The sequence below is a fragment of the Gymnogyps californianus genome, chromosome 2 (genome assembly GCF_018139145.2).
Source record: "Gymnogyps californianus isolate 813 chromosome 2, ASM1813914v2, whole genome shotgun sequence".
In the NCBI taxonomy this organism is placed as follows: Eukaryota; Metazoa; Chordata; class Aves; order Accipitriformes; family Cathartidae; genus Gymnogyps; species Gymnogyps californianus.
In genome coordinates, this window is record NC_059472.1 from 124,838,240 (window position 1) to 124,864,715 (window position 26,476).

General features: G+C 37.0%; 2 protein-coding genes across 6 annotated transcripts in view; one reads left to right on the forward strand and one right to left on the reverse strand.

Moving 5' to 3' along the window:
* The window catches only part of TOP2B (DNA topoisomerase II beta), a 65,188-nt gene extending 43,547 nt beyond the window's left edge, over positions 1 to 21,641 (forward strand). Inside the window, exons 19-36 of one of the 2 annotated variants that reach the window (XM_050915927.1) lie at positions 390 to 511; positions 1,360 to 1,508; positions 2,760 to 2,991; positions 4,449 to 4,583; positions 5,036 to 5,236; positions 6,918 to 7,113; positions 7,281 to 7,372; positions 9,141 to 9,296; positions 9,436 to 9,519; positions 10,593 to 10,790; positions 11,139 to 11,283; positions 12,514 to 12,672; positions 13,512 to 13,719; positions 14,228 to 14,310; positions 14,628 to 14,738; positions 19,877 to 19,993; positions 20,852 to 20,949; positions 21,164 to 21,641. In XM_050915927.1, the coding sequence (XP_050771884.1) occupies positions 390 to 511; positions 1,360 to 1,508; positions 2,760 to 2,991; positions 4,449 to 4,583; positions 5,036 to 5,236; positions 6,918 to 7,113; positions 7,281 to 7,372; positions 9,141 to 9,296; positions 9,436 to 9,519; positions 10,593 to 10,790; positions 11,139 to 11,283; positions 12,514 to 12,672; positions 13,512 to 13,719; positions 14,228 to 14,310; positions 14,628 to 14,738; positions 19,877 to 19,993; positions 20,852 to 20,949; positions 21,164 to 21,325 (2,648 nt within the window). In that variant the 3' untranslated portion in view covers positions 21,326 to 21,641. The remainder of the gene's footprint in view (positions 1 to 389; positions 512 to 1,359; positions 1,509 to 2,759; positions 2,992 to 4,448; positions 4,584 to 5,035; positions 5,237 to 6,917; positions 7,114 to 7,280; positions 7,373 to 9,140; positions 9,297 to 9,435; positions 9,520 to 10,592; positions 10,791 to 11,138; positions 11,284 to 12,513; positions 12,673 to 13,511; positions 13,720 to 14,227; positions 14,311 to 14,627; positions 14,739 to 19,876; positions 19,994 to 20,851; positions 20,950 to 21,163) is intronic. The other variant, XM_050915928.1, reaches the window with a different exon arrangement.
* A 75-nt stretch (positions 21,642 to 21,716) lies between these two features.
* RARB (retinoic acid receptor beta) overlaps positions 21,717 to 26,476 on the reverse strand; it is a 216,656-nt gene continuing 211,896 nt past the window's right edge. For all 4 annotated transcript variants that reach the window (XM_050891357.1, XM_050891355.1, XM_050891359.1 and 1 more), the window contains one exon: positions 21,717 to 23,140. In XM_050891357.1, coding sequence (XP_050747314.1) covers positions 22,944 to 23,140 — 197 coding nt within the window. In that variant the 3' untranslated portion in view covers positions 21,717 to 22,943. The remainder of the gene's footprint in view (positions 23,141 to 26,476) is intronic.

The window sequence follows — 26,476 nt, forward strand, 5'->3', positions numbered from 1 at the left end:
TTGTCACTGCTGAATTTGTGTTGTTATTCTTAGGAAAAAGATTTTGCTGAGTAGACTGGAAAGAAACAACTCTTGACTTGTGGAAGCTGTACATTTAGGATAAAGTTGCTGTTTATTAGAATGATGTATTGTATGCTGCATAGTAATGATTGGCTGAAAGGGTTACGTTTCCACTTTTCTGGTAACTTTTGCAGTTTGGTAAATTTTTTTTTATTATTTTAAAAGAACTGAGGTATTTGTTATTTTGTTAATGTTACAGCGTGAATTTGTTTCCATTTAATGTTTAGGCTTCTTTTGAGAGATTAGAAATGATAATAGGGCAAAACAAGTTTATTACTTAAAAACATATGCTTGTGTATGTGTTGAAAATGGGATATTCTTCTTAATAGGTTTAAAACCAGGGCAACGCAAAGTTTTATTCACTTGCTTTAAGAGAAATGATAAACGTGAAGTAAAGGTTGCTCAGCTGGCTGGTTCTGTTGCTGAAATGTCAGCTTATCACCATGGGGAGGTGAGTATGAAGGATGGTAAAGTTGTGGGGATTTTTAGCCTATATAAAATATTAGGTAAATGTTTACTGTATGGAAATTGCAAACCTAATTGACCTATTGCAAATCTGTCTACTAATCACAGATTTACTCTTAAAGAAAATGAACCAAACAGTATGTAGCTTAATAAGACAGCATATTTCCATTCTTTCCAAGTCTTTGTGCACAGTGGTATCCCAAATAGTTTGTGGGTTGTGGCGAAATAGTAGATAACTCTTTACCGAAGTAAATTCTAGATTCTCAAATCATAGGAATATAGGAACTATGTACTAGGACAATTTTTGTCTTAAACAAGCAATATAGTCTTTTAAGGTAAGAAGAAGAGATACTGTTCTTCGAAAACCTGATACAGTGTTGGAAATAAGATTATTTCTAGCTCTTGTTTTGTTTATACTTATTTGAAGTATTAGCAAGAGTTGCCATATTAACAGTCTCTCTCCATCCCTTCTTCTCTCCCTTTAAAAGCAATGAGTAGTAGTTTGTGCAGTAGTAAGTGCAGTCAGTTTGTGCCCCATTCATTCCTCCAGAGAAGTGCTTTAGAAAAAATGGAGAAGCCCAGGGGTTTTCATAAGCATAGAATGTAAGGACACTGAATTCAGGGAGGCAATGTGGCTGTGGAAGAGGAAGCATTATGTTTTGCCAGCAGCTCTTGTAATAGATTTACAACATTCCTTTCTCAGGGAGACTACTTTTTTGAAATTGAATTCAGGTTAGTCACACAATTTTGGGGCATTAAAAATATATTTTATTGGCTGATTAGGAAAGACTATCTCTTCTTTACTTATTACTATGAATATGTATTTTCTTGCAGCAAGCGTTAATGATGACTATTGTCAACTTGGCTCAGAACTTTGTTGGAAGTAACAATGTTAATCTGCTACAACCTATCGGTCAGTTTGGTACCAGGCTTCATGGTGGAAAGGATGCTGCCAGCCCTCGCTATATTTTCACCATGTTAAGGTAAACACAAATGTAAAGCTAAATGCATGCTTTTAAAAAGCCTTGTTATGAAAATAATCGTTTCACAACACTACAGGGTTTTTTGTGGGAGAGGAATGGGGGAGGATTGGAATATTTTGATAGAAGCTCAAATTCTGCTTTACATCTATAAGCGTGTTTTTGCACATGGATTTTTTGCATGATTTTCCATGCATAGAAGTGTTGTGGGAATTGTAGCTTTTAAGGAATTAAACATAAGGCTGAAGACTGAAAATGTAGATCACTCAGATTAGTTATTGATCTTAAATTGTGACTTCTTGCAGAAGTAGCTTTCGGTTTCCCTGTTCAGTGTGAAATCTATTCAGTTTCATAATAGAAAGTGTATTGCTACCTGGTGATAAGTCCTGCAACTCAGCATAGACTTGAAAGTTGAGATATATTCTTTTCCTTTTGGATGAGTTTCTTCATATCAAGCTAAATTACACATACATAATTAATAATGAAGACCTAATTTAATGATGCTGATTTTTCACAGCTAATACCTTGAAATTCGATTTGGCTGGCAGAGTGTTAGAATGTGTTCCTTAACGTAAATGATAGTATTTTATAAGTTATGTTGCTTCTTTTATGACCTAATTTCAGTGTGATATTTTGCCTAAAATTCCTTGTAGTTTCTTGTTTTCCTCTAATTGTAAGCTTTATACGTGAGTATCGGGTTTTATTCACTTTCTCATATATGTTCTTTCTGTAGCAACCTAGTTTTGTACATTTTCCTTTTTGCATGAGGTGCTGGAAATCGTGTTCACCCAGGACAATGTTCTGGATGAGCAAAAGGAGTCACCAGTAAAACCTCTGTAGTATTTTCAGAGACTGCTAGGCCTACAATTAAGCAATGAACTTTTGCAACTATTTGCATGCTGTGTTGCTTTATTACTGGGTGACCTACTGTCACATTGAACTGTGTGTTCTGAATGCTTCAAAGAATGATGTTTTTGTAGATGTTAAATGTCATCAATTACTAGTGTATCATGTACATGTGTTATTGTGAAGGAAACAAACATCATCTGTTATGAACACACTCTTCCATTGGGAAGAACTTCTTTTTCTCAGGAGGTAGGTACATCGTATTTTCAGCTTCAGAATGGCAAAGAGAAAAGAAGACAGGAGAAAAATCTACAAATGATCATATCTGGACCCATGGACTGTTAAAGCATTATGTACTTTACTTACTGGACTCTGGTTAAACAGTTTTCTTCTTTTTCTTTTTTAAAGCCCTTTAGCAAGGCGGCTTTTTCCATCAGTGGATGACAACTTGCTTAAATTCCTTTATGATGACAACCAACGTGTAGAGCCTGAATGGTATATTCCCATCATTCCTATGGTTTTAGTGAATGGAGCTGAAGGAATTGGTACCGGATGGGCTTGCAAACTTCCAAACTATGATACCAGAGAGATTGTAAACAATGTCAGACGAATGCTGGATGGCTTAGATCCCCACCCAATGGTAAAAATAATAGTATATACTGGTATTTTATATCTTTGCTAAACAAACCTTATTTTGTACTTACAAAATGAATTCATATCACTCTAGAAATGCTTGATTATTGGAACATCTCAGTTGGATTGTCCCAGTAATTTTGTGTAGGAGCTTTACTTGACTGTTGGGATGAGGCTGGGGAATTTCACCTTGAAGCAAAAACATTGCAATTTGTATTTTTCCAATTATTTCAGAGGACTTTTTCTTCAGTCTGCTGACTGTGAGCCTTCACAGTTGCAAGTCTTACAGGGTAGTTATGACATGGCAGTAGAGTAAACAGTTGTACTACTCTTTCCTTTTTGAAGGCACTACTACTTATCTTCAGCCAAACTTAACATTTCCTCTGTCTTTTCTGAATTGTACTCTTTTTTTATATATCTGTAAGCATAGGAGAAGATACTGTCACTGTTCAAGAAAATCAGCAGCATCTGAACTGCATCTAGCTTCTGTTCCTTTATTTAAAATTTTATAGGAAGTCTTGGAAGTGGTGTGTACTTGGAAGTATTTGGACAGGAAGAATACCTGGGTGAACCCAGAATATCTGTAACCAACAGATGAAATACAGATAATGTAACCTTTACCTTACAACTGATGGATATTGCTACTTTGCTGTGTTTACCAAGTCATAGAAGCAGAAACATCTTTTCTTCTCTACTTAGATCACAGTTCACTGAGTGTGCAGTATCAATTTTCATGACATAGTGAATTTCCTTTTGCAAATTCTTGGGAACAATGAATAGATTTTTTTTTTTTTTTTAATTAATGCAATCCATTGCCCTTCCTTTAGGACTCCTAGGCCTTCTGTGTAGTCTCACAGTCAATTGAAGCTTCACTGTGGTTGAAAGAGGCAGTTCTGCCTCCATCTAGCTCCTTTCTGTATGCTGGTATGTGTTTGTGGCTGCATGGTAAGCTGGATAAGGGAATCAATTCAGTTAAAAAAAAAAAAAAATTCCCCACCCTGTTAGTTACTTTTTAAACTGGATGGGTTCCACTATCTTTGCCAAACAGCACAAGAAAATGGTTAGGGGAGGTAGCACCACTTCTGTAAAGTTATTGTGAGACTGGGGTGTTAATCTGCTTTCTGTCATGCCTTCCTTATCTGTGCTTGCAGTTTCCTTTAAAAAAAGAAAAAAACCCAAAACCCCACAAACAAACAAAAACCCCACCACCTCACTGGGTTCAGCTGCATCTTCTTAATCATTTATCTACTCTGTAGATGTTAAGATACTTGCTCCTGTCACTTGCATGTGTGTATTCTGTTTTTTCTGTAGTATTTTTCCTATGACTTAAGATTTTCACAGACGTGAGAGGCTGGTTGACGGATTAGTGCAATATAAAGTGATAGCTGTACAGTGTATGGGAAACATTTTTCTGATGTTTTATTAAAAAGATTATTACCACTTTGTTGGTTTTTGCAATTTCAGCTCCCAAACTACAAAAACTTCAAAGGAACCATTCAGGAACTTGGTCAAAACCAGTATGTAGTCAGTGGTGAAATATTTGTGGTGGACAGGAACACAGTAGAAATTACAGAGCTTCCTGTAAGGACATGGACCCAAGTAAGTAACGGTGAAATACATTTACGTAAAAAACAAAAACTACAAAAAGTTTCTTATTAAATTATTTAATCCTACATCCAGATGAACTTTTAACACAATTTCTGATGATTATACATACATGAAAGGGAACATGGTTTCATTCTTTTGTGTGCCTTTGTAGAAGATGGTTTTCTTCTTGTGCCATCTACTGTCCATACTACAAAGAATACCTGCTTCTCCTGCTGAATTAATATTTAATCCCCTTTTTCTTTTGAGTAGACTTTTCTGTCCTTGTTAGATGCCTCTTATGTTTGTGCTAGTCTTGGCCTACATTTTGCAGGTTATACTGGTTCTGTAAATTATAACTGATATCAGATGTAATGCAGAAAGCTTTGAAGTCTTATGTTCAGTTGGTTTAAGGAATTAAGGATTTTAAGAAGTGTTTCTGTTTTTTGCTACCCTGTTTTTAATAGGTGTACAAAGAACAGGTTCTAGAACCTATGCTGAATGGGACTGAAAAAACTCCAGCATTAATTTCTGACTATAAGGAATACCACACTGATACGACTGTGAAATTTGTTGTGAAGATGACAGAAGAAAAACTTGCACAGGCAGAAGCTGCTGGATTGCACAAAGTCTTTAAGCTTCAAACAAGTCTTACTTGTAATTCTATGGTAACTTTTTCATGTTTGGCTATCAGAATCCTTACTGTTGCTTGTTATAAAATCAAATGTCTTTGCAGTGTACTTTGGTCCTTGGTATTGAATAGTGTATTGTGTATTTGAAATTGTTTGAATAGTAGAAAATTGTAGCGATGACAAATATTAAGTCAATATAGATCAGCAAATCCATTTTAGTCCTGATGAATCTTTCAAATCAAATTAGACAAGTTTGGGGTGGTTAGTTTCCTGTAACTGAAAATTTCCTCTGCAGCTAACCAAAAATGCTTAATGTAAAGTAGATCATACAAATAACTTTCTGCCATATTATAAATAGATTTGAGTTTTAAACTTGAGACAAGTTACATTTTCAAAATTGCACCTTGTGCAGGACTATTACTCCTCTAATAGGAGTTAAATGATCCAGTGTTTCCACCAACATAAATCCCATTTTAGGTTGTAAGGTATAGAAAACACTATCCTTAAGCTGCTGAAGACATAATAGTGATGTAAATTACTCATATGGTTTATTCTGCTTGTAGCAAGATGGAAGTAAGAATGTGAGTAAATATACATGTCTGTCTATTACAGGAGGGATTTGAATTGTAAGATAATTTCTGCCAGAGTATTTCCAAACAATCTGTCTTTACAGAGACTGGAGAAACAGTTCTATTTTTTTTTATGGCAGATACTACTTTCAGATGTTATCACAAAGTAAAAATACCATTACTGTTGCTGTTATTGTATAAATCAAAAGCTGTGTGAAAATAGGTTAAAAATAAATTGAAGACCATAGAATTGGAAGAGGAAAAAGGCCTTGCTCAACCCATTTTGTAGACTGTGCTTGAAAAGTGAATCTACCAAATCAAGGTGATAGTATTTCTCACAGGTTTAAACAACCATATGAACCACTGAGAGAATCTGTCTTCAAATTAATGTTTAACAGATTACAAAATGTTTTGCAGCTTAATCCTGCGTTTTCTGCCTACTGAAGTAAATAGTAAGGGCTGCTTTCTATGTATGTGTAGGAATTAATCTGCCCTAGTGTAAGCAACTTAAAAAGTTATGCAAGCTACTCATTGTTCACCCAACTCCCAAGTTGATGTTTTAGATGAATTGCCCTCTAGAGGGGCTTATTTCTTTCAGTTGACTATAGAGGACGCCTAGGGTAACTAGTTCACCTATAAATGTCTAAACTGGAGATGTCAGAAGTCAGGCAGGATTGATTCCACCTATGATGTAAAAATGATTTCTTACTTTCTTTGTGCTTGAACTTGAAGGATGGCAGTTTTCACAGCTGAAAAGTGGCAGATTTCACAGCTGAACTGAAAGATTATTAAAGATGCTTTTCAATTGTTATGTTAAATAGTTGTGAATCATTAGGTGCTACTGAACTTGTGCTTTAATATTTAGATAAAATTAGTCATTCAACTGAATTCAGGCATATTTCTCTATATAGATGTCTTCCTGTTTGAACATGTTACCATAAATCTCATCTTAAATCTACTTGTGAATAAAAATAAAATATATCCAGCTATGTGCTGTGTAGTTCCATAGTAAAGTGTGAGTTCAGTCTTCAAAATACCGCTTTTTGTATGGTGCACGTATATATGCAATAGAAATAAACTCGTACACAGAGGTTAACAAAGTTTGAGTTATGCAATCTCTCTCAAGCAGTATATTATGTATTTTATAGGTGCTATTTGATCATATGGGATGTTTAAAGAAGTATGAAACTGTGCAAGATATCTTGAAGGAGTTCTTTGATTTGCGATTACATTATTATAGTTTACGCAAGGAATGGCTTGTGGGAATGCTGGGTGCAGAATCTACCAAGCTTAACAATCAAGCTCGTTTCATTCTAGAGAAGATACAAGGAAAAATTACCATAGGTGAGTAAATGTGAGTTAGAATTGGTAACAGTGGGGGAAAATCTGGAAATGTCTTAAATATAGTAGAATGTACTTGCATGAAAGACATTTAGTTTCATGACACTGATTTTTTTTTTTTTTTTTCCCCCCTCCCCCGCCCCCCTTCTGGTTGTGCGTGTCTCTTGTAGAGAACAGATCAAAAAGAGATTTGATTCAGATGTTGGTCCAGAGAGGTTATGAATCTGATCCAGTAAAAGCCTGGAAAGAAGCACAGGAAAAGGTAATAATCTGACATGTATGGATATATTTGATGCTGTTAATGTTATAAATGACATTAATTTATTCAGATGTTTGTTTTCTAGTAGTCTAACTTAATTTATAACACACACACCACTTTAAAAAGATTATTCATTACGCCTTATTGGCTTCCATTTTTAAAAATACATTAAACTTGTACAAAAATATTGTCACATAATATTGGTATCATATATGGATAATTCTTAGAAGAAAACTGGATAATACAAGTCTGAAAATGAGAATGCAGAGGATTGAATTTCTAAATGTACCCAAATCAGAACTGGCAACTTGATTTCTGACTGGCTGATACATAAAAAGCTGCATGAGTTACCACACACGTATATCTGATTTTCCCTTTATTATTTATTTGTCATATGATTGCAAAGTGTAATTATTTATATATAACTTATTCATCAGATTTCTGTAATGAAACATGAATATTATAAAGCTATGACTTTTGAACTTACTTTAGTAAATTTGACCTTGACCTATATTTATTTCTGCTTTTTTAAAACCCAAGAGTTTTTTATTGTTCCAGGAGAGATATGTGACAAGTTTAATTTCATGCTTTACCATAGGAAGATGAAATTACTTTGAAAAGCAACTTCAAATTGCTGTCAGCCACCCATTTTCTGTGCCATTGCCACTGCTTTCACTCTTTGTTTTAATTTCTCATTTGATTTGATTTGCTTTTTTTTACTACTGTGTTTTAACTCCATGCAGTGTGTTGTATTTTATAACAAAACTACTATTATGAGTGTCGTGGTTTAACTCCAGCTGGCAACTAAGCACCACGCAGCCACTCACACACTCCCCCCACCCAGTGGGATGGGGGAGAGAATCAAAAAGAAAAAAAAACCTCGTGCATTGAGATAAAGACAGTTTAATAGGACAGAAAGGAAGGAAAAATAATGATAATGATAATAATATGACAATAATACTACTAAAAGAATTACAATATACAAAACAAGTGATGCATAATGCAATTGCTCACCACTCACCGACCGATGCCCAGTTAGTTCCTGAGCAGCGATCTGCTCCTCCCAGTCAACTCTCCCCGGTTTATATACTGGCCATGACATCATATGATATGGAATATCCCTTTGGCCAGTCAGCTGTCCTGGCTGTGTCCCCTCCCAACTTCTTGTGCCCTTCCAGCCTTCTTGGTGGCTGGGCATGAGAAGCTGAAAAATCCTTGACTTAGTCTAAACACTACTTAGCAACAACTAAAAACATCAGTGTGTTATCAACGTTATTTTCCTACTAAATCCAAAACACAGGACTATACCAGCTACTAGGAAGAAAATTAACTCTATCCCAACCAAAACCAGGACAATGAGGAATTTTGATCCACTTCCAAACCACAGTTTGTACATTCAGGGCTTTGATAGCAGTTTTTATCCAAAAGACTGTGCTCATTTCTAAAGAAACAGATATACATGAATATCCCAAGGGCAAAGGTCTCAACTCTGTGAGACAGCTAGGATGGTACCAATATCTGTAGCCAACAGCATACAAGGCATATGGCTAGCATCAGGTTTAGATTTATTTTCTTAAATCAAATGATTAAATAATCCAACTATAGAAGGTCACAGGAACATGGCCTTTTGGAAAGGTCCAGAAAAATGTTAAAGTTATTGCATCTATGAGGGCACACCTTACTACTCTACGATGGTGCTTTGGAGCAGTGTTACAGTTCATGCATAGAGCTAAGATTATTAATACTTGTAATTGTGAATATTTCACTTTAGGCAGCAGAAGAGGAAGACCCACAGAACCCGAATGATGATGCTTCCTCTGCTTCTGGCTCAACTTCTGGCCCTGACTTTAACTATATCTTAAACATGTCTCTGTGGTCACTCACGAAAGAGAAAGTAGAAGAGTTAATTAAGCAGAGAGATTCGAAGGTTGGTACACCGTGGAAGGCTTGTTCTGAAATGATATAGTAATTACTGATGTGTCTAATTGTGAATGTTCAGTTTCAATAGTATTTACTTTAGTTGTAACTTTGTAACTTACATTCTACATACTACTTTCATGTTTTAGGAGAGAGAACTGAATGACCTTAAAAGGAAATCTTCTTCAGATCTCTGGAAAGAAGATTTAGCGGCCTTTGTTGAAGAGCTTGAAGTATGTTTTATTTTACATATCTTTCTAAAAGTATTAAATTTACATTAATTTAAAAGCATTAATTAATTAAAAGTATTAAACTTTAAGCAACAAATAATAAAAAATACCACATTTTGGATTAAAAGCAGATAGACCTCCAAATATAGTGATAAGTGGGAAATCAATATCGGATGTTCGTTTTCCTAGTTGTGTTCCTCAGGGATTGTCTCTTGCATCTATACAATTCCATGTTTTTTCCAAGTCAGTGATGATAAAAGAAAAATTACCGGGAGAGAGTTTGTTTTCAGATGACACAAAAAACTGGGAGTAATAACTGGTAATAGTAATAATTATTGTAGTTCTACATGATCTAATTGGTTGTGAGGCAACAAGTATTGTCAAATGCAAAGCTGTACATGTAGGAACAAAGTGTGTAGACCATAAGTACTATATGAGGGGCTCTTACTTTGCCTCATCAGTAACTCTGGAAAAAGGTGAAGTCCTATTGGTGGATAACTTGCTGAGCCTCAGCTTCCAATGTTGCCTGAAAAGGGCTGATGTAATCTTCTGAAGTGACACAGGATAATACAAATAAGATGTTTGTTTTATTTCTCTGTGTGTTCATGGTACAGATGCAATTGGAAGTGTTCTGTTCAGATGTCTGTATTTCAGCTGTATGTTCATAACTGTGAAAAAAGCTGATTAAAGGACTGGAAAATGTGCCTTAAAAATGACTCTAGAAACTAGCTGCTTAAATTAAACGCTGAAATACTGAAAAGATACATCAGTACCCAGACACATACATGAAAAATAGAAACTTGATAAAAGAAAGATTTTTCAGTCTAACAGTGTCCAAAAGTTCATATTTATTTAATCTTGAATAAAAGTGTAGCTTTTAACTGTGCAGGGTAACGAAGAATTTACCAAGATTAAGTGGTTGGTTTTCCATTACTGGAAAGTGTGTTACAATTCAAGTGGGAATTAAGGGAAGTCTTATGCTCCATGTTGAAAGGAGATAAATAATCACGATGTTCCACTTTATCCTCATTAAAAAAGAATGTGTTCCCCCCACCCTGCCCCCTCTTGTTTGTTAGAAAGTAGAAGCACAGGAAAGAGAAGATGTTTTGGCTGGCATGGTTGGCAAACCAATAAAAGGCAAAGTTGGTAAACCCAAGATGAAGAAACTTCAGTTGGAAGAGACCATGCCATCACCATTTGGCAGAAGAATAGTTCCACAGATTACATCTGCCATGAAAGCTGATGCCAGTAGGAAATTGCTGAAAAAGAAAAAGGTAAATCAAAACTATTGCTATAGTTAGATTATTTATTGTTTAACTGCTATATTTTTCTACTCTGGTAGCATAAGTCTAAACCACTAGACCTCATCAATGCTGTATTTATACTGTTTTGCTGACCTAATGCATGAAGAAGTTAATACTGGATTTCTTTTACATTTGCAAGCCTCTTGTGACTACTTCTTGTTCAAGTGTTTTTATTGAGATTTCTTCTTTCCAAGACTGTTCAACAAATGTCAATATACTAGTCTACTTTCATTTATCTTCTACAAAACTGTTCAAATTCTATCTTGAAATATAAAGGTATAATTTATTTTATTTTGCCCAACTTTTTTCTATTTTTAGGGTGAAACTGATTCTCTAGCAATAAAAATGGAATTTGATGAAGAATTTGGTGGTGTGCCAGCTGAGGGTGGTGGGGATGACTCACTGAATACATCAGCCACAGCAGCTAAAACCCCTAAACCTAAGAGAGAGAAGAAGGAGCCTGGTAAGATCCTTACACAGTCATAGTTAACCTTAGTTGTGTATACTAATTGGGCATTAAATATATTTTTAACAGATAGTGAGAAGGGAAATATATCACAATAATCACTACTTCATCTGATTTTTCTTCCCTAAAGAGATGTATGGAAACACTTGAAAGTACTCTGCTGAAATGTCTATGTAAGCTGCTTTTTGGGGGGTGGTGGATCTTACGTTTTCTACATTCGATTTTTTGGGAGGTCTAAATCTGTGAATTTGAGTAGAAAAATAGATTATTTTTACATAATTAGACTAATTCTGTGCAAACTGAAATTTCTAGTTTGCATGCTCTCTGATGTTGAAGGACATGGCACTCACCTTCAGTCTGAGTAATAGTATAGATTGTAAAACTTGATTAAATAAATATATTTTCCTATTGACATATTCAGTCATTCTGACCTTTTAAAAGTTATGCATGTTATGGCTTGGCAGACTAACCAATGTCTATGTTAACTTTCCTTTTTCCTTTGTTAGTAGGAATTTATTATTACTGTTTGAGAAATGCATAGTAATGGGAGGGCAGCAACAAAAAAGAAAGCTAAAGACAGAAGGTTTAAGTATGAGGTTTTTAAAAAAAAAAAAAAAAAAGGACTAAAAAGTGGTTACGCAAATACTACTTCTGAGATAAAATCTGTTTTTAATTATTCAGGGGATTATCCAACCTGAATAGATTAACTGAGTACAGTTATGACTGAGTTGTCTACGTGCAGCTTAAATCTACCCTAGCTGGTGTTGAGCCAGCCAGTTAGCCCAGCTTGACCTGAGCCTGCCCTGCAATTGACTGACTGCATTGTCACTCCCCAATAGGGTATCCTCTGCTTCCCATGTTAATTGGATTGTTCCAATAACTGTTCCTGATCGTGTTCCCTGAATAATGGAAAACTGCTCGTTCTTTTCCTGGAAAACCCCAGCAACCTTTAAAAAAATGGAAGTTTGACTGCAGAGGAGCTAAAACTTCAAATTAGAGACTTTTATGTTTTTCAGTCATAAAACAAATTTGTTTGGCAGCAGCAGCAGGTCAGGTTCTGTGTGAAATCATTTCATCACATTAAATTTTTCTTCAGGAAGGAGAAGAAAATTTACAACATTTAAAGGAGAACTTTTTAAGATCAAAATTTATGCTAAATTTATGCATCATAAACAGTTAGAAAATATTTTTTACCCTGACTGTAGTAAATGCTTTAACTTGTGGCAGGTACTAGGGTAAGAAGAACACCATCATCTACAAAATCCAGTGCAAAAAAAGTGAAGAAACGAAACCCATGGTCAGATGATGAATCTAAGTCTGAAAGTGATTTAGAAGAGAATGAGCCCGTGATTATTCCAAGAGACTCTCTGCTTAGGAGAGCTGCAGGTACCGAAGCTTTTGTGAATTGCACATTGTGACTGAAAGTTTCAACTACAAACCTACGTTTTCCTTTGACCATAGCCTTCCTTTAGGACTTTATCTCCTACAGATAGCTTGCATTACATTTTCTTCACTGTGCAGTTAGTGAAAAAACTCTTAATGTCAAGACCAGGAACTTACGAGTTGATAGGAAAGATTTTGTAACTTGGTCTAGAAATCTTTTTCCTTATTCTAAACACTAGAATAGAAATTACTCACAAAACTAGTGAATTATACAAGAAATAGACAAGATAATACCATTACAAACAAAAAAAATTACTCTAATGCAATTATACTGTCAAGTAAGGCCCAAAAGCTCAAATGACTACTAAAAATTTATCAAAAAAATTCTGAACAGTCCATGAAAAGCAAAAATATCAGAGACTGAAAGTTTGGAAAATATATAAATATTTGATAGTTTAAGAAAAACACACAGATTTTTCTGGAAAATTGTTGATCAATTTTTCAAGCACTTCATTAGGAGGAATGTTTAAACAATAGATTCAAGAAAACCTCAGTTGTAAGTGAAGGATTCTCATTCCTTAAAAGTACTTATGCAGTAATGTCTCCATAATGCTGTTAGCTGAAGGTATCTGAGCAAGCCATAAGCAATGTTAGATGTTTGGTAACGCTTTAAATTATGTCCCTTTATTCTTCCAGGCTCAAACAAGTTTCTTTTCCCCCAGTCTTTTGTCTTGTGTACTCTGAGGCAGGGATTGTTTAGTGACTTTCACTTTGATTTATTTATGTATTAACATAAACAATGCTCTTGAAATGTGTATATATGTGATCTTTTTTTTTTTTAGCTGAGAGGCCCAAGTATACTTTTGACTTCTCAGAAGAAGAAGATGATGCCGATGATGATGATGATGCCAACAATAATAATGATTTGGATGAGCTCAAAGTAAAAGCCTCTCCAGTTACAAACGACAGAGAGGATGAGTTTATTCCCTCAGACAGTTTAGAAAAAGATGAATATGACTTCTCCCCAGCCAAATCAAAGCTATCACCAGAGTAAGTACTGTAACTCAGCACTATTTCTTTACTAATATTTTTTTTGAATGCAGAAGTCTCTGAACAAAACTGAGAAACATCAACCTGTTATTACTCTACATGTACCGTGTAAAATAAAATTTATACATTTCTGGGGAGGAATTAAAGTGTATGTTATCTCAGTCTTGCAATTGACCTATGCAGAGGTAAACATGACTTACCAAATTATGGTATGCTGTCAGTAATATCATCTGTTAAACTGCATTTTGTAAGATTCTCTGTTTTCCATCTTGTGCCAGTCTGGTATACAGAACTATTGAAAAAAAATGTAATTCTGTTATTTTTAAATGCCTGAAGTTCATGACTGAATGGTGATTTTGGGGTTTGACTGCTGCAAGCGTATACAAAAATGCTAGAAATGCTTTGTAGTGCTAAAACAGGAATTTAATCTCATATGGATATTATAATGTCTGCATACTTCAGTAGGTAGTTAATGCAACTCATATAATTTCCTTTTCCTGTTTGGAAGTAGAAAAATGTCTCAAGACAAGAAAAATCAAGATTTTGGGAACATCTTCTCTTTTCCATCTTACTCTCAGAAGACAGATGATGGTGAGCTTGTTTTCACTGATCTATTTAATCTTATAGCAACTGTTACGGAATATATTAGGGAGTTTATGTGGTATACACAAACTTCACACAGTAGTTATAGAAGAAAGATGTCTAGATTTATAAAAGGGAAAGGGGAAGGAGGTTCTGATCCTCAGAGGAACAAAGCTTGTATCATAGATAAGAAAGTCACAGTACATCCATAGCGTAGCTGTAGTATCAGAAGCACTTTTTTGAGATTAATTTTGACTGTAATTAATATTGGTGATTTAAAATATGCAGTGAATGAATCTTATTCTAAACATATTCTGTGATTGTAGATACAACAAAATTGGACAGTGACGAAGAGGATTCTGCTCCTGTTTTCTCATCATCTTTTGCTCCAAAACAAACAGAGAAAATTCCAAGTAAAACAGTGGCTGCTAAAAAGGGTACGTATAGGATTGTCCTGTAAGCCAATCCATTTATTTAAAACTCATCTCTTCCACCTTTGCATTGTCTCTTCACATCTTCAAAGTGGGAACTGCATTCGTTTATTTTGAACTTGGTGAAATTCAGCATAGGGTGTGAACTCCTTCCAGCTCCTTAATGATACTAATTTCTTTCTTTCCACTGGCTACTGTAGTGTCAAAACTTAATACTTTCCATATATGGAGTTGGTGTTCAGCCTTTGATTAGTTTAACTAATGGGAGGTTTTTACCCTCAGGGAATAAGTGAAACAAGATGACCTTGGGGTTGAAGATAGTCTTCTATAATGGATCTAACTTACTTTAAAGGGAAGGAGAGCAAGTGCAAAGGAGGAATTCCCAAGAAATATTTATGTCCTAAGTAGGTGTCGTGGTTTAACATCAGCCGGCAACTAAGCACCACACAGCCGCTTGCTCACTCCCCTGCCGGTGAGATGGGGGAGAGAATCAGAAGGGTAAAAGTGAGAAAACTCATGGGCTGAGATAAAGACAGTTTAATAGGTAAAGCAAAAGCCACATTCACAAGCAAAGCAAAACAAGGAATTCATTCACCACTTCCCGTCGGCAGGCAGGTGTTCAGCCATCTCCTGGAAAGCAGGGCTCCATCACGTGTAACGGTTACTTGGGAAGATAAACACCATAGCTCTGAACGTCCCCCCCTTTCTCCTTCTTCCCCCAAATTTATATTGCTGAGCATGACGTCATATGGTATGGAATATCCCTTTGGTCAGCTGGGGTCAGCTGTCCCTGCTGTGTCTCCTCCCAGCTTCTTGTGCACCCCCAGCCTACTCGCTGGTGGGGTGGTGTGAGAAGCAGAAAAGGCCTTGACTCTGTGTAAGCACTGCTCAGCAGTGACTAAAACATCCCTCAATTATCAACACTGTTTCCAGCACAAATCCAAAGCATAGCCCCATACCAGCTACTGTGAAGAAAATTAACTCTATCCCAGCCAAAACCAGCAGAGTAGGCTATCACAGTAAGTTCCACTTGGCACAGTTGTTTTTCTTCTTGAAACAGAGGATGAAAGGCTCTCCTCAAACTTCAGAGGTATAAATTCTTTCAATTATTAGTCAGGCTTTTAGAACTGGCATCTTGCAGGATCTTACACTGTGGAATTAAGGACAGTTCCAAGAAGAGCATGTTTATTATTTGGATTTGTTTCTGTGGTTGTGCTTGGGTATTTGTAGGAATGAGGTTTTTTGCTCTGTCTACCTTGGGGAATATTGATTTATCAGTTGTTAGTGCTACTTTTAAGAGAAAGACTTGCACTTATTTCTAAATGTGTGTTAAAGATTATGCTAGACACTTGCCATAATTAATGGTGAAAATAATGTTTTTTCTTACCTAGTAGTAGTTTAAATAGGTTATAAAATACAATTCTTAGGACATGATAAGCTGGGGATTTTGTTGCTTTCAGATCTTTGCCTTTCTTCCTGTATGTCTTTCAGATAATTTCCTTTTTTTGCTGCTCAATAGTCTGTCCTCCAAAAGCATTTTTTTTTCCCTGTGATACTGTGGCCTTTGTTTTTTAAAACTTCTTTTGACCAACTTGCAGCTGAACTTAATGTATTAATTCTTCCCAAAAAAGATATCTCAAGGAAATCTGCAAGAAAGCAGCCAGTTACAATAGTTAACTTACTCTCTTAAAAATGAGAAAAAAATATCTTGTGTTATATATTAGGTACCAGTGAATTGCAGCATCTTTTCATCCTCTCCCCCATTGCTTCCCTATTTCTAATCTCTTTCTTGCTGCATTGTATCTAATCTAATCTGTCAACTGTTTGAATCAGCGAATGTCTGAATGCTTCTCAAACACTTTCAGGTAGTGAAGTTCTATAATACAATAAATGGTGTTTACAGAAATAGCTGATCTCTAATAGAATAGTCTTTTATGTTAAACTTCTGTACTGCAGTAAATACAAGAGAGAACTGTGTATGCAGTAGCTAGGCATGGATGCAATTTAACATTCAATCTCTTTCTCCCTCTCTGTTTTTTGAAGGTCTGGATGTGATGAGTTGTCATTAACCTAACTTGAAACCTTAAAATACAGCTGTGATCTGTTTCTCAGTTTCTAATTAACCTTTACACTCACAAAATAGGTACAAAGAGGCTCTCTTTCAAGCAAAAGTTAAATTTTTGCCTTCAGAGTAGCCTTGGGGACACAGTCTCCCTCTCAGTGCATGACAATATGACAGGTTGCTTTCACCAGTTTTCATCTCTTCTCCTTTGCCCAGATTAGACATGACCACAGTTTAATGATCACAGTTTGACAGTGCAGTGGTAACCTAGCATGCTTAGTTCATTGGTCATCTGGTATCCTTTTAGTAGTCTCCTTGATTTGAAATCCATCTTCATGCCCTGTATCAGCAGCCCCTTCAAAACCCATTTTCTGCTATTGTAATGTTCCATCCACTTACCCTCACACTGGGAATGCCTATTGTGTGGCTGAAACAATTGTTCCAGAGTTGTTTGATTTTCTGTGACTTCAGAGCTTGCATTTGTAAGGATAGAAAGCTGAAACCGAAGAACCATTTGTTGTGCCTTGCTATCTGTACAGCCACGTTCCTTTCTCAATGAGAAGAAATAAAGGAATAGGTATGAGTTCAGCTTCTTTTCAGACTTCAGTCAATTTGAGATGAAATCTCTTGACCTCTGGTGTTCACTACAGAGGATCAAGAGACTGCTGAGCTTGCTTTCCACGCACTATTCGAGAGGTCTGTGGTTCTAGTGCTTTATAGTAAGCCTAAAGGAAATCTGAAAAACAGTCTTACTCTTTGATTATAAGCAGCTGCTCACCTTGAACAGCCCAGCTGTTGAGATTCTAGCAGTGAGATGTACCCTTCACATCAGCTGTAGGACTGATACCATTCCTGGACTTTCTACCAAAAACTTGGGCTTCTTGAGAGCCTGTGTACATTGACCCCACTGCAGACTTCCATTTCATGTCATGGTACCTAGTGGAGAGCTTGGCTGAGCTGATTGTGGTCTAGTTGCTGTCAGAGATCCTTCCCACTTGTGCAGGCATTAGGTGTATAATCTAAGGTAGCAGTTCAGAATCCCACTAGAGTTAGTACAGAGGGAGATGCATGTTCGGGAAGCCATGGACACTATTACTTTAGCCACCAGATAACAATTAAGAGGTTTGCTGTCCTTTGGACTTGGTGTTCTACGGGTAGACTTCACGGGAGTTGACCAGTGATGACAGGCTCTGTTTCAAAGGAAGAACAAGTCTAGTGTTTGTGGCAGTGTGTCATACCTCTCTTTCATTCCCCAGTTATTTCCTTCTCGTCAATTCCTTGTTTGTCAGTGAGAAGTCTGCCCTTTTTCTAACATCAGTTAACAAACTCGAGGACTCAGGGCCAGCTGAAGATAGTTACATCTCATGGTATGTGCGCTGGGTAGTACTTGTCAACGGAGCATACTTGGCTTCTGTCTGATACGCAGATTTCACATTGACAGCATGAGGAACTGTGCAAGACACAATTACCTGGCCAAAACATACACAATCCTGTAGAAGAACGTCTAAACCTCAGCTCCTGATGTTGAATGTCACCTAGATCTAAAATGGATCCCTTCTACTAAGATTCTCTTGGTCACAATTTCTGCTTCTTTCTTTCATCTTCAAGTTGATGAAGCTTCTGAATCTTTCCCTTCCCTGCCCCCTAGTCTATGTTTCTTATGCTGGTAAAACTTTTTCCTGTATGAAGGACTTTGTTGCCTTATGGGACTAAAATCATGTACCTTCAGGTAACACTGCCCCCTCCTTTACTGATAACTAGCTAATTGCTTTTAGTGATGCTTCTAGAAAGTATTCCTTCTGCTTTCAGTTGCTGCATACTTTTTCCAGGCTTACTGGTAGGTCTTTGTGGCTTACTTAATTTTACTTTATGCTAATACAGCTGGTTTTTCCCAGTTGAGATACCTAGAGAGACCTATTTCAAGTTGCTTTCAAATATGGTTCCTGACTTCCATCCTAAGCATTGTCGCTTCCCTTCCCAAGTCTTATCTGAAATGCTGCCATAGCCAACACCCTTTTTTTTTCCCATCCGTGATGCCAAAGGCGGCTCTATTTTTTGTATTGTCAGGACCTGATACTTGGACTACCCAGTAGGTATTATCACAAAAAGCTGGAAAGACGTAACTGTATTTGTGCAGTGACTCTCCAGTGGGTAGCGGTTTAAGGCATCATAGCCAAAAAGTTTGTGGAGACACTCTCTTGCTCTCTGAACGCATTCCCCTAGTGATACCATAAATGAAATCTTGAATTCTCACAAACGTCCACATTCCTGGTATCTAGAGTGTTTTTACACGTTTCATCATCTTTGAGGTATTCGTGGCTGATTGATAAGAGTGTAGGTCAGTAGCGTATCTGAGGTTTCTGCAAAAGACTGACTTGTCTGTAAGCATATAGAACACATTATCCGATGATCTTAAGGGTCTTTTCCAACCTAAATGATTCTGTGATTCTGTCCCTTGTCACCCACTGTGTGAACGTACCAATGACTGTCTTTTGAAGATGGCAAGACTAGTTGCATAGCAGTAATTGAAATTCTGTAAGAAATCCACAGCTATGTTCCCTTCCTGTCCTTTCTGGTTTTTCTGAAGTTCCTTTTCACTGAGATTGACAGGAAACGGTGTCACAGAGTCAGATGCACTGTCTCTCAAACTCCTGCGGTAATCATGGGGAAGGTTGTCCTGCAGTTGTACCACTGTGAAGGCAAAAATGGCACAAGCAGCAAGCTGTAGCTATAAACATTGTAACGTATTCAAATGTGTTCAAAGTATCCAACCTGCAGAACTTCTGTTGCTGCTTTAGTTACTGGTAACCTGTTTTGTGCTCAAAAAGATGAAGAAGTATTTAATCAAAAACACTGGAACTTACTGAATGCACTGATACATCTCAAGGTATCACAAAGGAAACCTCCTGTTTATTCCACGCAGTTTTAGCATAAAAGCTGGACTATGTTTTACCCAAGTGCAGAAACTGCTCATCCTGTTTTAATATCTGCCATTTATGCTGTAATGGGAGTATCTAATAAAATTTAATACTTCTAACCAATACGTGAATTTAACATATTTAGTATCTCTAACTTCTAACAGCAAAACTAGATGTGCCCCCTAAACCTAAAAGAGCTCCCAAGGCCAAGAAGGTGGAAACTGTAAACTCTGACTCAGATTCAGAATTCGGCATTCCAAAGAAGACTGCAGCACCCAAAGGTAAGAGTTTTGGTGCTGTGCTGCTCAACGCTCATGGCTGTGCGCTCTGTAACACAGGTTCACAATCGTTTTTATAAGGAAGCAGAACTAGTGTCTCTAAAATTAGAGCCGCATTGATTTATTAGTAAATTAATCACTAGTAGATTACTCAGCCATGAGCCTTTTCTGCGACAAATACAGTGTACTGACTTTTCTTGACAAACAATGCGTGACCTTTTTATCTGACCTTCACTGTTGGGAATGTATTTAATAGCTCCACCCCTCCTCTTTTTTTGTTCATCAGTTCTACTGGGTAGCGCTTATTTTCTTTGATCTCAGCTTTTTACAAGACAGTAAAATTCTGGTAGTAATTCTAGTAAGTAGCGATTTCTGGCATTTTAAACCAATTCTTTGGTATCCCGGTTCTCAGTTGTCGGAGTCCTCACAACACAGCACACCAAGCAGTGTAATCAGAGGAGTCTGTAAAGGATGTGCCAGTGTTGGTAGTTGAGGTTAACAGTAAATTTACTAAATAGTAAAGGTGAATTAATGTTGTGTAATCAGTACAGAAGGTGACCGAGGACTTCTGTGGTACTTCAGAAGTGTAGAAGTCATTGATCTAATGAAGTTTGTCCCTGTCTTGAACCGACAGCTTGAATTGCTAGGGTGAATGGTAACTTTGGAAGAAGTATAAAAGATTTAAAACTGAGAAAATAAAATATATTGTATTTTACTGCTGTTGTGAAGAAGCTTGAGTTGTAAACTAAATTTGAACTTTAACATATAGACATACTAAAGTAATTTCACTAGGTTTTTTTTCAATTTGCTGAAGTCTGGAGTTTTACTTAAAAAGAAAACAAATCATATTCTCTCACCTAGGCAAAGGTAGAGGGGCAAAGAAAAGGAAAGCATCCAGTTCAGAAAATGAAGGTGAATACAACCCTGGGAAGAAAACACCTAAATCAACACCAAGCAAGGTCAGTTCCATCTATGCTCTTTTCTCCTTGTAAAAAGAACCTGATGGATTACTTTACATGAAAGGTAAATGTTCTTACTAGAGGTTGCTAATATGATAATGGGGCTTTAGGTGTGCTTAGAACTTAGATGTTAGAGAAGGTTTCCTTCAATTCTGAATATTAAAAGGGAAAATGTACACAGCATCACAACTGATTTGTCTTTTCTTTTCTAAAGAAATCCAAGAAGGCCGCTTTTGACCAGGATTCTGATGTGGAAATCTTTCAGTCAGGCTTTGCCTCCGAAACTGCCCCAAAGCCACGGACAGGCCGGGCTAGAAAAGAAGTTAAATATTTTGCAGAGTCTGATGAAGATGATGATTTTGATATGTTTAATTAAGTGCCCAAAGAGCACACAAATGTTTTCCAACAAATATCTTGTGTTGTCCTTTTGTCCCTTCTGTCGCAAACTTTTGTACATTTGACTTATTTTATGTGATAATGTAATTGATGGTTTTTATTATTGTGTGTAGGCATTTTAACATTTTGTTCTTACACCTACAGTTTTATGCTCTTTTTTACTCATTGAAATGTCATGTATTTGTCTGACTGGCTTGTAGAGATGTTCTAGACTGCTGTGCTAAAGCACATTTTAATTGTCATGGTTGCAAACAGCAAACCTGCTTTTTGAAATGAAGTTTAAACATTAAAAAATGGAAAACTACCGTGTGTGTGTGTACAATTTGGACTGGAGAGACTACTTCTACACAGGTTTGTTTTTTTTTTTTTAAAATAAATATATTTATTCTTTGCCAGGAGACTCCATGGAAAAAGGTAAACAGTATATGAACATAGAAAGCATTGTTAAACAATCTCAATGTACAAACAGAGCCAGTGAAAGTACATCACAGACTTGCTAGAATATATAAAAAAAAAAAAAAATCCACTAGTGCTTTAAATGAAACCTAAGAAACTGACACTTTAAATCCGTTAACCATTCTACCACAGTTTTCACTCTGCTTCATGGTGATTTAACAAGGCCAAGAAGGCAGATTCTCTCCTTGTGTTTCTGGAAGTCCTAGCTGTACTTCCCTAGCACCTGGAAGGCTGGATAACCCAGCTCCTTCCTGGCAGTCGATTCTTAAGGAAATACCCTAGACTCACCGGTTCAAAAGCTGTAAATGGGCCTGCTGGTTACCATCCCATGAAGTTTCCCTAATGGCTTGTGAACAAGTAAACAAAAACATGGTAACACTAAAAAGTGTTTCCGCCTTGGAGGCTATCATTACTGTAGAAATGGAGTAGTTAATTGTGTAGCTAGGTCACCAGCCAGGTAAGAAACCACTTCTTTAAATTTTAAAGTGACATTAACAGTGGAACAAATGACATCTGAGCAACTGATCTTGCAGTTAACGCTGATACTGATGTCTTTTCTGCTAGTGCAGTGAATTTTTGTATACTTTTTACAAGGAGGGAGATGCAAATTGAGGGCATCAGAGACAAGTTTTCATATTAAACTAAATCAGACGGTCCTTTAAACTTCCTTTTCTGGATGTGTACAGTAGTCCATTTCATATGGATGGTGTCTTGATCGTTTTAGGTATGAGAGACAAAAGGAAAGCACCAAACATCCAGTATGGAAAGTACAGCCATACATTTGTATGTACAAAGTCATCAGAAATGCAACCAGAATTTAAAGTTTGAGATCTGTCTTGTCACCATGCAATCTTGAATGTTCAGAGAAGAAAACAGAAGCTTAACTATTCTTTTTGCATGAAATGGCTGATTTAGAGTTTCAAAAGTTTGCATTTTCTAGTTTTAAGAGTTTAAACAGCAAGGAGTATATATTGATACATATGAAAATTTCTTGGTCCTTGTTGAGTTTTTATCTATATATATATACACACATATATAGATATATATTAAGTCCAGAAACTAAGCAGCAGTAAAAATGTTTTTCTTGCTTTTCATCCCTGTACATAAGGTATTAGGAATGTCTGAAGTAGCTGGAAAATGTCTTATTGCACCATAGGGGATTGACTGACACTGCTGTTATCCACTGAACTAGGTGAGATACTAGGACTGTGTTCTGCAGTATTTCCATTTGAGGTTGGGGTCAGTGGTTCATGTCCTTCAGAGTTCTCCAACATTTCCTGAATAAGAGGGGGCATGGATCCTGGAATTTCCATTTTCAATGTAATGACACGTTCTGCACCTTTAAAAAGAAAAGAAAAAGTCCTTTCCATTAGTAGGATTCGTACAATTTCCTTTTTGTTAGCAGCAGCAGTAGTAATTTCAGGGTACGTTATTTTAATGGATTTGGTGTCTCCTTCTATACTTCTTGCATACAAAATTATGTAACTAACTGAACTACTTTGTTCATTACAAGAAAAAGGAGTTAGATGAGTACTCCTTAACAAATTAATTTAAAATTATGACATAGCAACTGATAGTACAATACAGGTAAATTGGATGAACTGCTGCTTTTCATGGCAGGAACCAAAACGGCATTAAATTATGCTGAAAAACTAAATTAAACTGTAATCATGCAGATGTCTTTATAAACTGGAATGTACTTTACAGTTTTTAATCTGTATGGGATCTGCAAAGACAAAAATTCTGGCTGATTTGTGTTAAATAGGTGAGGCGAACCCTGTAAGAGAACTGCAGCGATGTAAGCCAGAACGTTTCTTTCCCATACAGAAAACTGTGAAATAAGAACCAGAATGTAACCAACGATTGTTTTATAAAAGAACAAATTCAGGCAAAAGGATACTTTTTTTTGTGAAGCTGCCTTCTGCAGTTTTCAGGCATCTTTTCTTGTGCTAATTAACCACAAAAGTACACAGAAACACTAATACTGTTTCCATCTGACTTCTTAACTGAAGCTAACTGTTCAGTGTTTGGCCTTGTCAAGTGTAACAATGGGTATTTTTATATAGAGGTGGCTTTGCAGACTAGCGTGTGTAGGATTAAACAAAATTACTGCATAAATCCTGACTACTCCGACTGTGAGCCAACAACTCCTACTGATTTAGGGGAAAAAAAACCAAACCACAAAGCCACACAATAGTGCCTAAGATGTGTTAAGGCTTCTTGAACGTGACAGGCATAGAGGGACGACTGTATGAACAGGCAGGCGCCTCACTGTTGCCTCATAACTGGCACGCGACGTCAGCTGGGTGCTCCCAGGAAGCGCTGTGCTTAGTTAGGACGCAGGGGTACGGCACGAGCAGAAGCCTGCGTTTAAAAAATGGCCGAGAGCCTGCCTGACACTGGGCAGTTAACTCTGAGGGAACTGCTTAGGGATTAGTAAGTTACTACAAACATAGGAATCCTTAAATGCTGGATGGACAAAACTTCTCGGTGAAAAGAAAGGCTGTTACTGGGAAAAGCCTGATCTGCAAAGCAGGAGGGTTCAGCTGCTGTGGTTGCTCTACGGTGCTGCTGCTGCTTATAGTGATAGGCAAGGAATGTTCAGAAAGCCCTAAACAGTCAGCGCTAACACTAATACAGCTTCAGTAAGTACAACATTCTGTTGTAAACAAGTGATATAGCTGAAGGACTGAAAGCACGTTAATAAACATTCAGCTACTGAGTGGTGAGGACCGTAAAGAGACAGGAGTATTTTGGAATTACACCTCAAATAAAGTGAGGACATACAGTAAAGGTTCTGTTCCACACTGAGGCATGAATGTGCTTTACATATTTTACTCCCGATGGGAAAAAGATTTTTCTTATCAGGACAATGTCACGCAATTTATAGCCATAAACCTCAGCATTCAAATACCTGGTCTAACATGTTGCACAGGATTCCTGATCGTCTTAAAATTTGAGTGTAATGGAATAGGAATCTGTGCTTTTTAAAAGTGAAGAAAGACAAGAAGAGCCAACAAAACTAAAGAGAAAACAGTCTGGTTATTGAAGAACCATTCCAGAGGAGAGAACCTTTGGATATATCCTCCTTATCTGTGCTGCTGCAATGTACATGCTGGAGAGAGCACGCTGTCAGTCACAGTGGTAACCCCCGAGTGGAAGGGAGCGCTTACGTTCAGGCCTTCCTTACCTGAGGAGCTTCAAAAATCATCTACAAAGGCAGTGACCAACTTTCCAAGTGAATGCTGATTAAAAAGTCTCTTAAATAACTGTTAGGAACAAAGGGGCAAGCATTACAATTGGAAAGAAGTTAATGCAGAATTATGCTGAGACCTTCCCTGAAAACCATCTGTAGTCGGAGCAGTGCTGATGATCTGAATTTGGCCACGTTAAATATCCGCTTTCTGCTGTTACGGAGTAGATCGGTCGCAGTACCAAGTGTTTGTGTGGTTACTCCTGTGCAGAGCCACAGTAATTTTTCAGGTCTTGCAAACTTCCAGTTTAATACTGGGAGAAGAGAACTCAGAAGACGGTCTCTTCCTTCTGTCCCACGAACACTTGATTCTTTTGTTACAGTATGTCTAATGCCACAGAAGAATGTCGTCGTATAAGGAACTCCAGTATAAGGAGACATTCTCAGTCTTTTCGGTGCATGCTTACTTTGGCTTTCAGGGATGATGTACCATCAAAAGTAATTATCATCTAATGTACATCTTTTCAAATGAAACTCAAGACACACGCACCCCTCCAGGACATCACCAGCCCTTTGGTATGATTTAGTTCTACTATAAAATATCAATGATATAATTAAAGTTAAATACTTAGGCCAGAATGGAAAGAAGAATCCTTTCTCGTGCATTGAACATAAAGAGACAGAGCCATGTTCTTGAGGAACTGGAGGGCTCTGGCAAAGAAGCAGGGAACAGATTTCGCACAAGGAAGAACAGTAGAACGAAAGGGCTCCCCTAAATATTTTTACAGCTCAGTACTGCGGTTAAGTTTATTTTGTGGATTCAGTTGGATGGAGCTTGCTTTACTTCAGGGTAAACTGCAAGCTTTGGATAACCTGGTAAGTGGTTCCTTTTTAGGATACTTTTGCTTCCAGCTCTGGTGTTTCCCTTCTAAGTTATTCTTTTGGTACTAATCAATCCAATTAAATTGCTCATGTCTTTTTATAAACATAGCCATAGCTTAATCTTTTAACTTAGATACATATTGTTTAAAGTGTAACAGTTCAGGTTTTAATGTAAACCAAGTGTATTTGAGTGATTTAACTGCTGGGTTTTTTTTTCCGTGAAGTCTTCTCAAAAACCATGTCAAATGAAATTAGTAATTTTTTCAAAAGCATAAATCCAACCTATAGCTACATAGGTACCTGAACATACAAGCTCATGTGCTTGCTTATTTATCAGGGGTAGCAAATCTGTAGTTGAGTAAGCACAGTAAGAACATGGAACTGCATCAACCACTGTAAAAAATAAGAATTGTAGCACTTTAGACTCCCTGTATCCAGGCTGGTACATCTCCGATACAGCTCCCCAGAAGTCTGGAGGTGAGCAGATATGAAACAGCTGGACGCGTCTGAAATTGGGTCTTGGGGAGCTACAGGGGTACACAAACGAGAGGAACACAGCCACCTTGGAAGCCACAGCGCAGGGCAGAACGGGCGTGCACA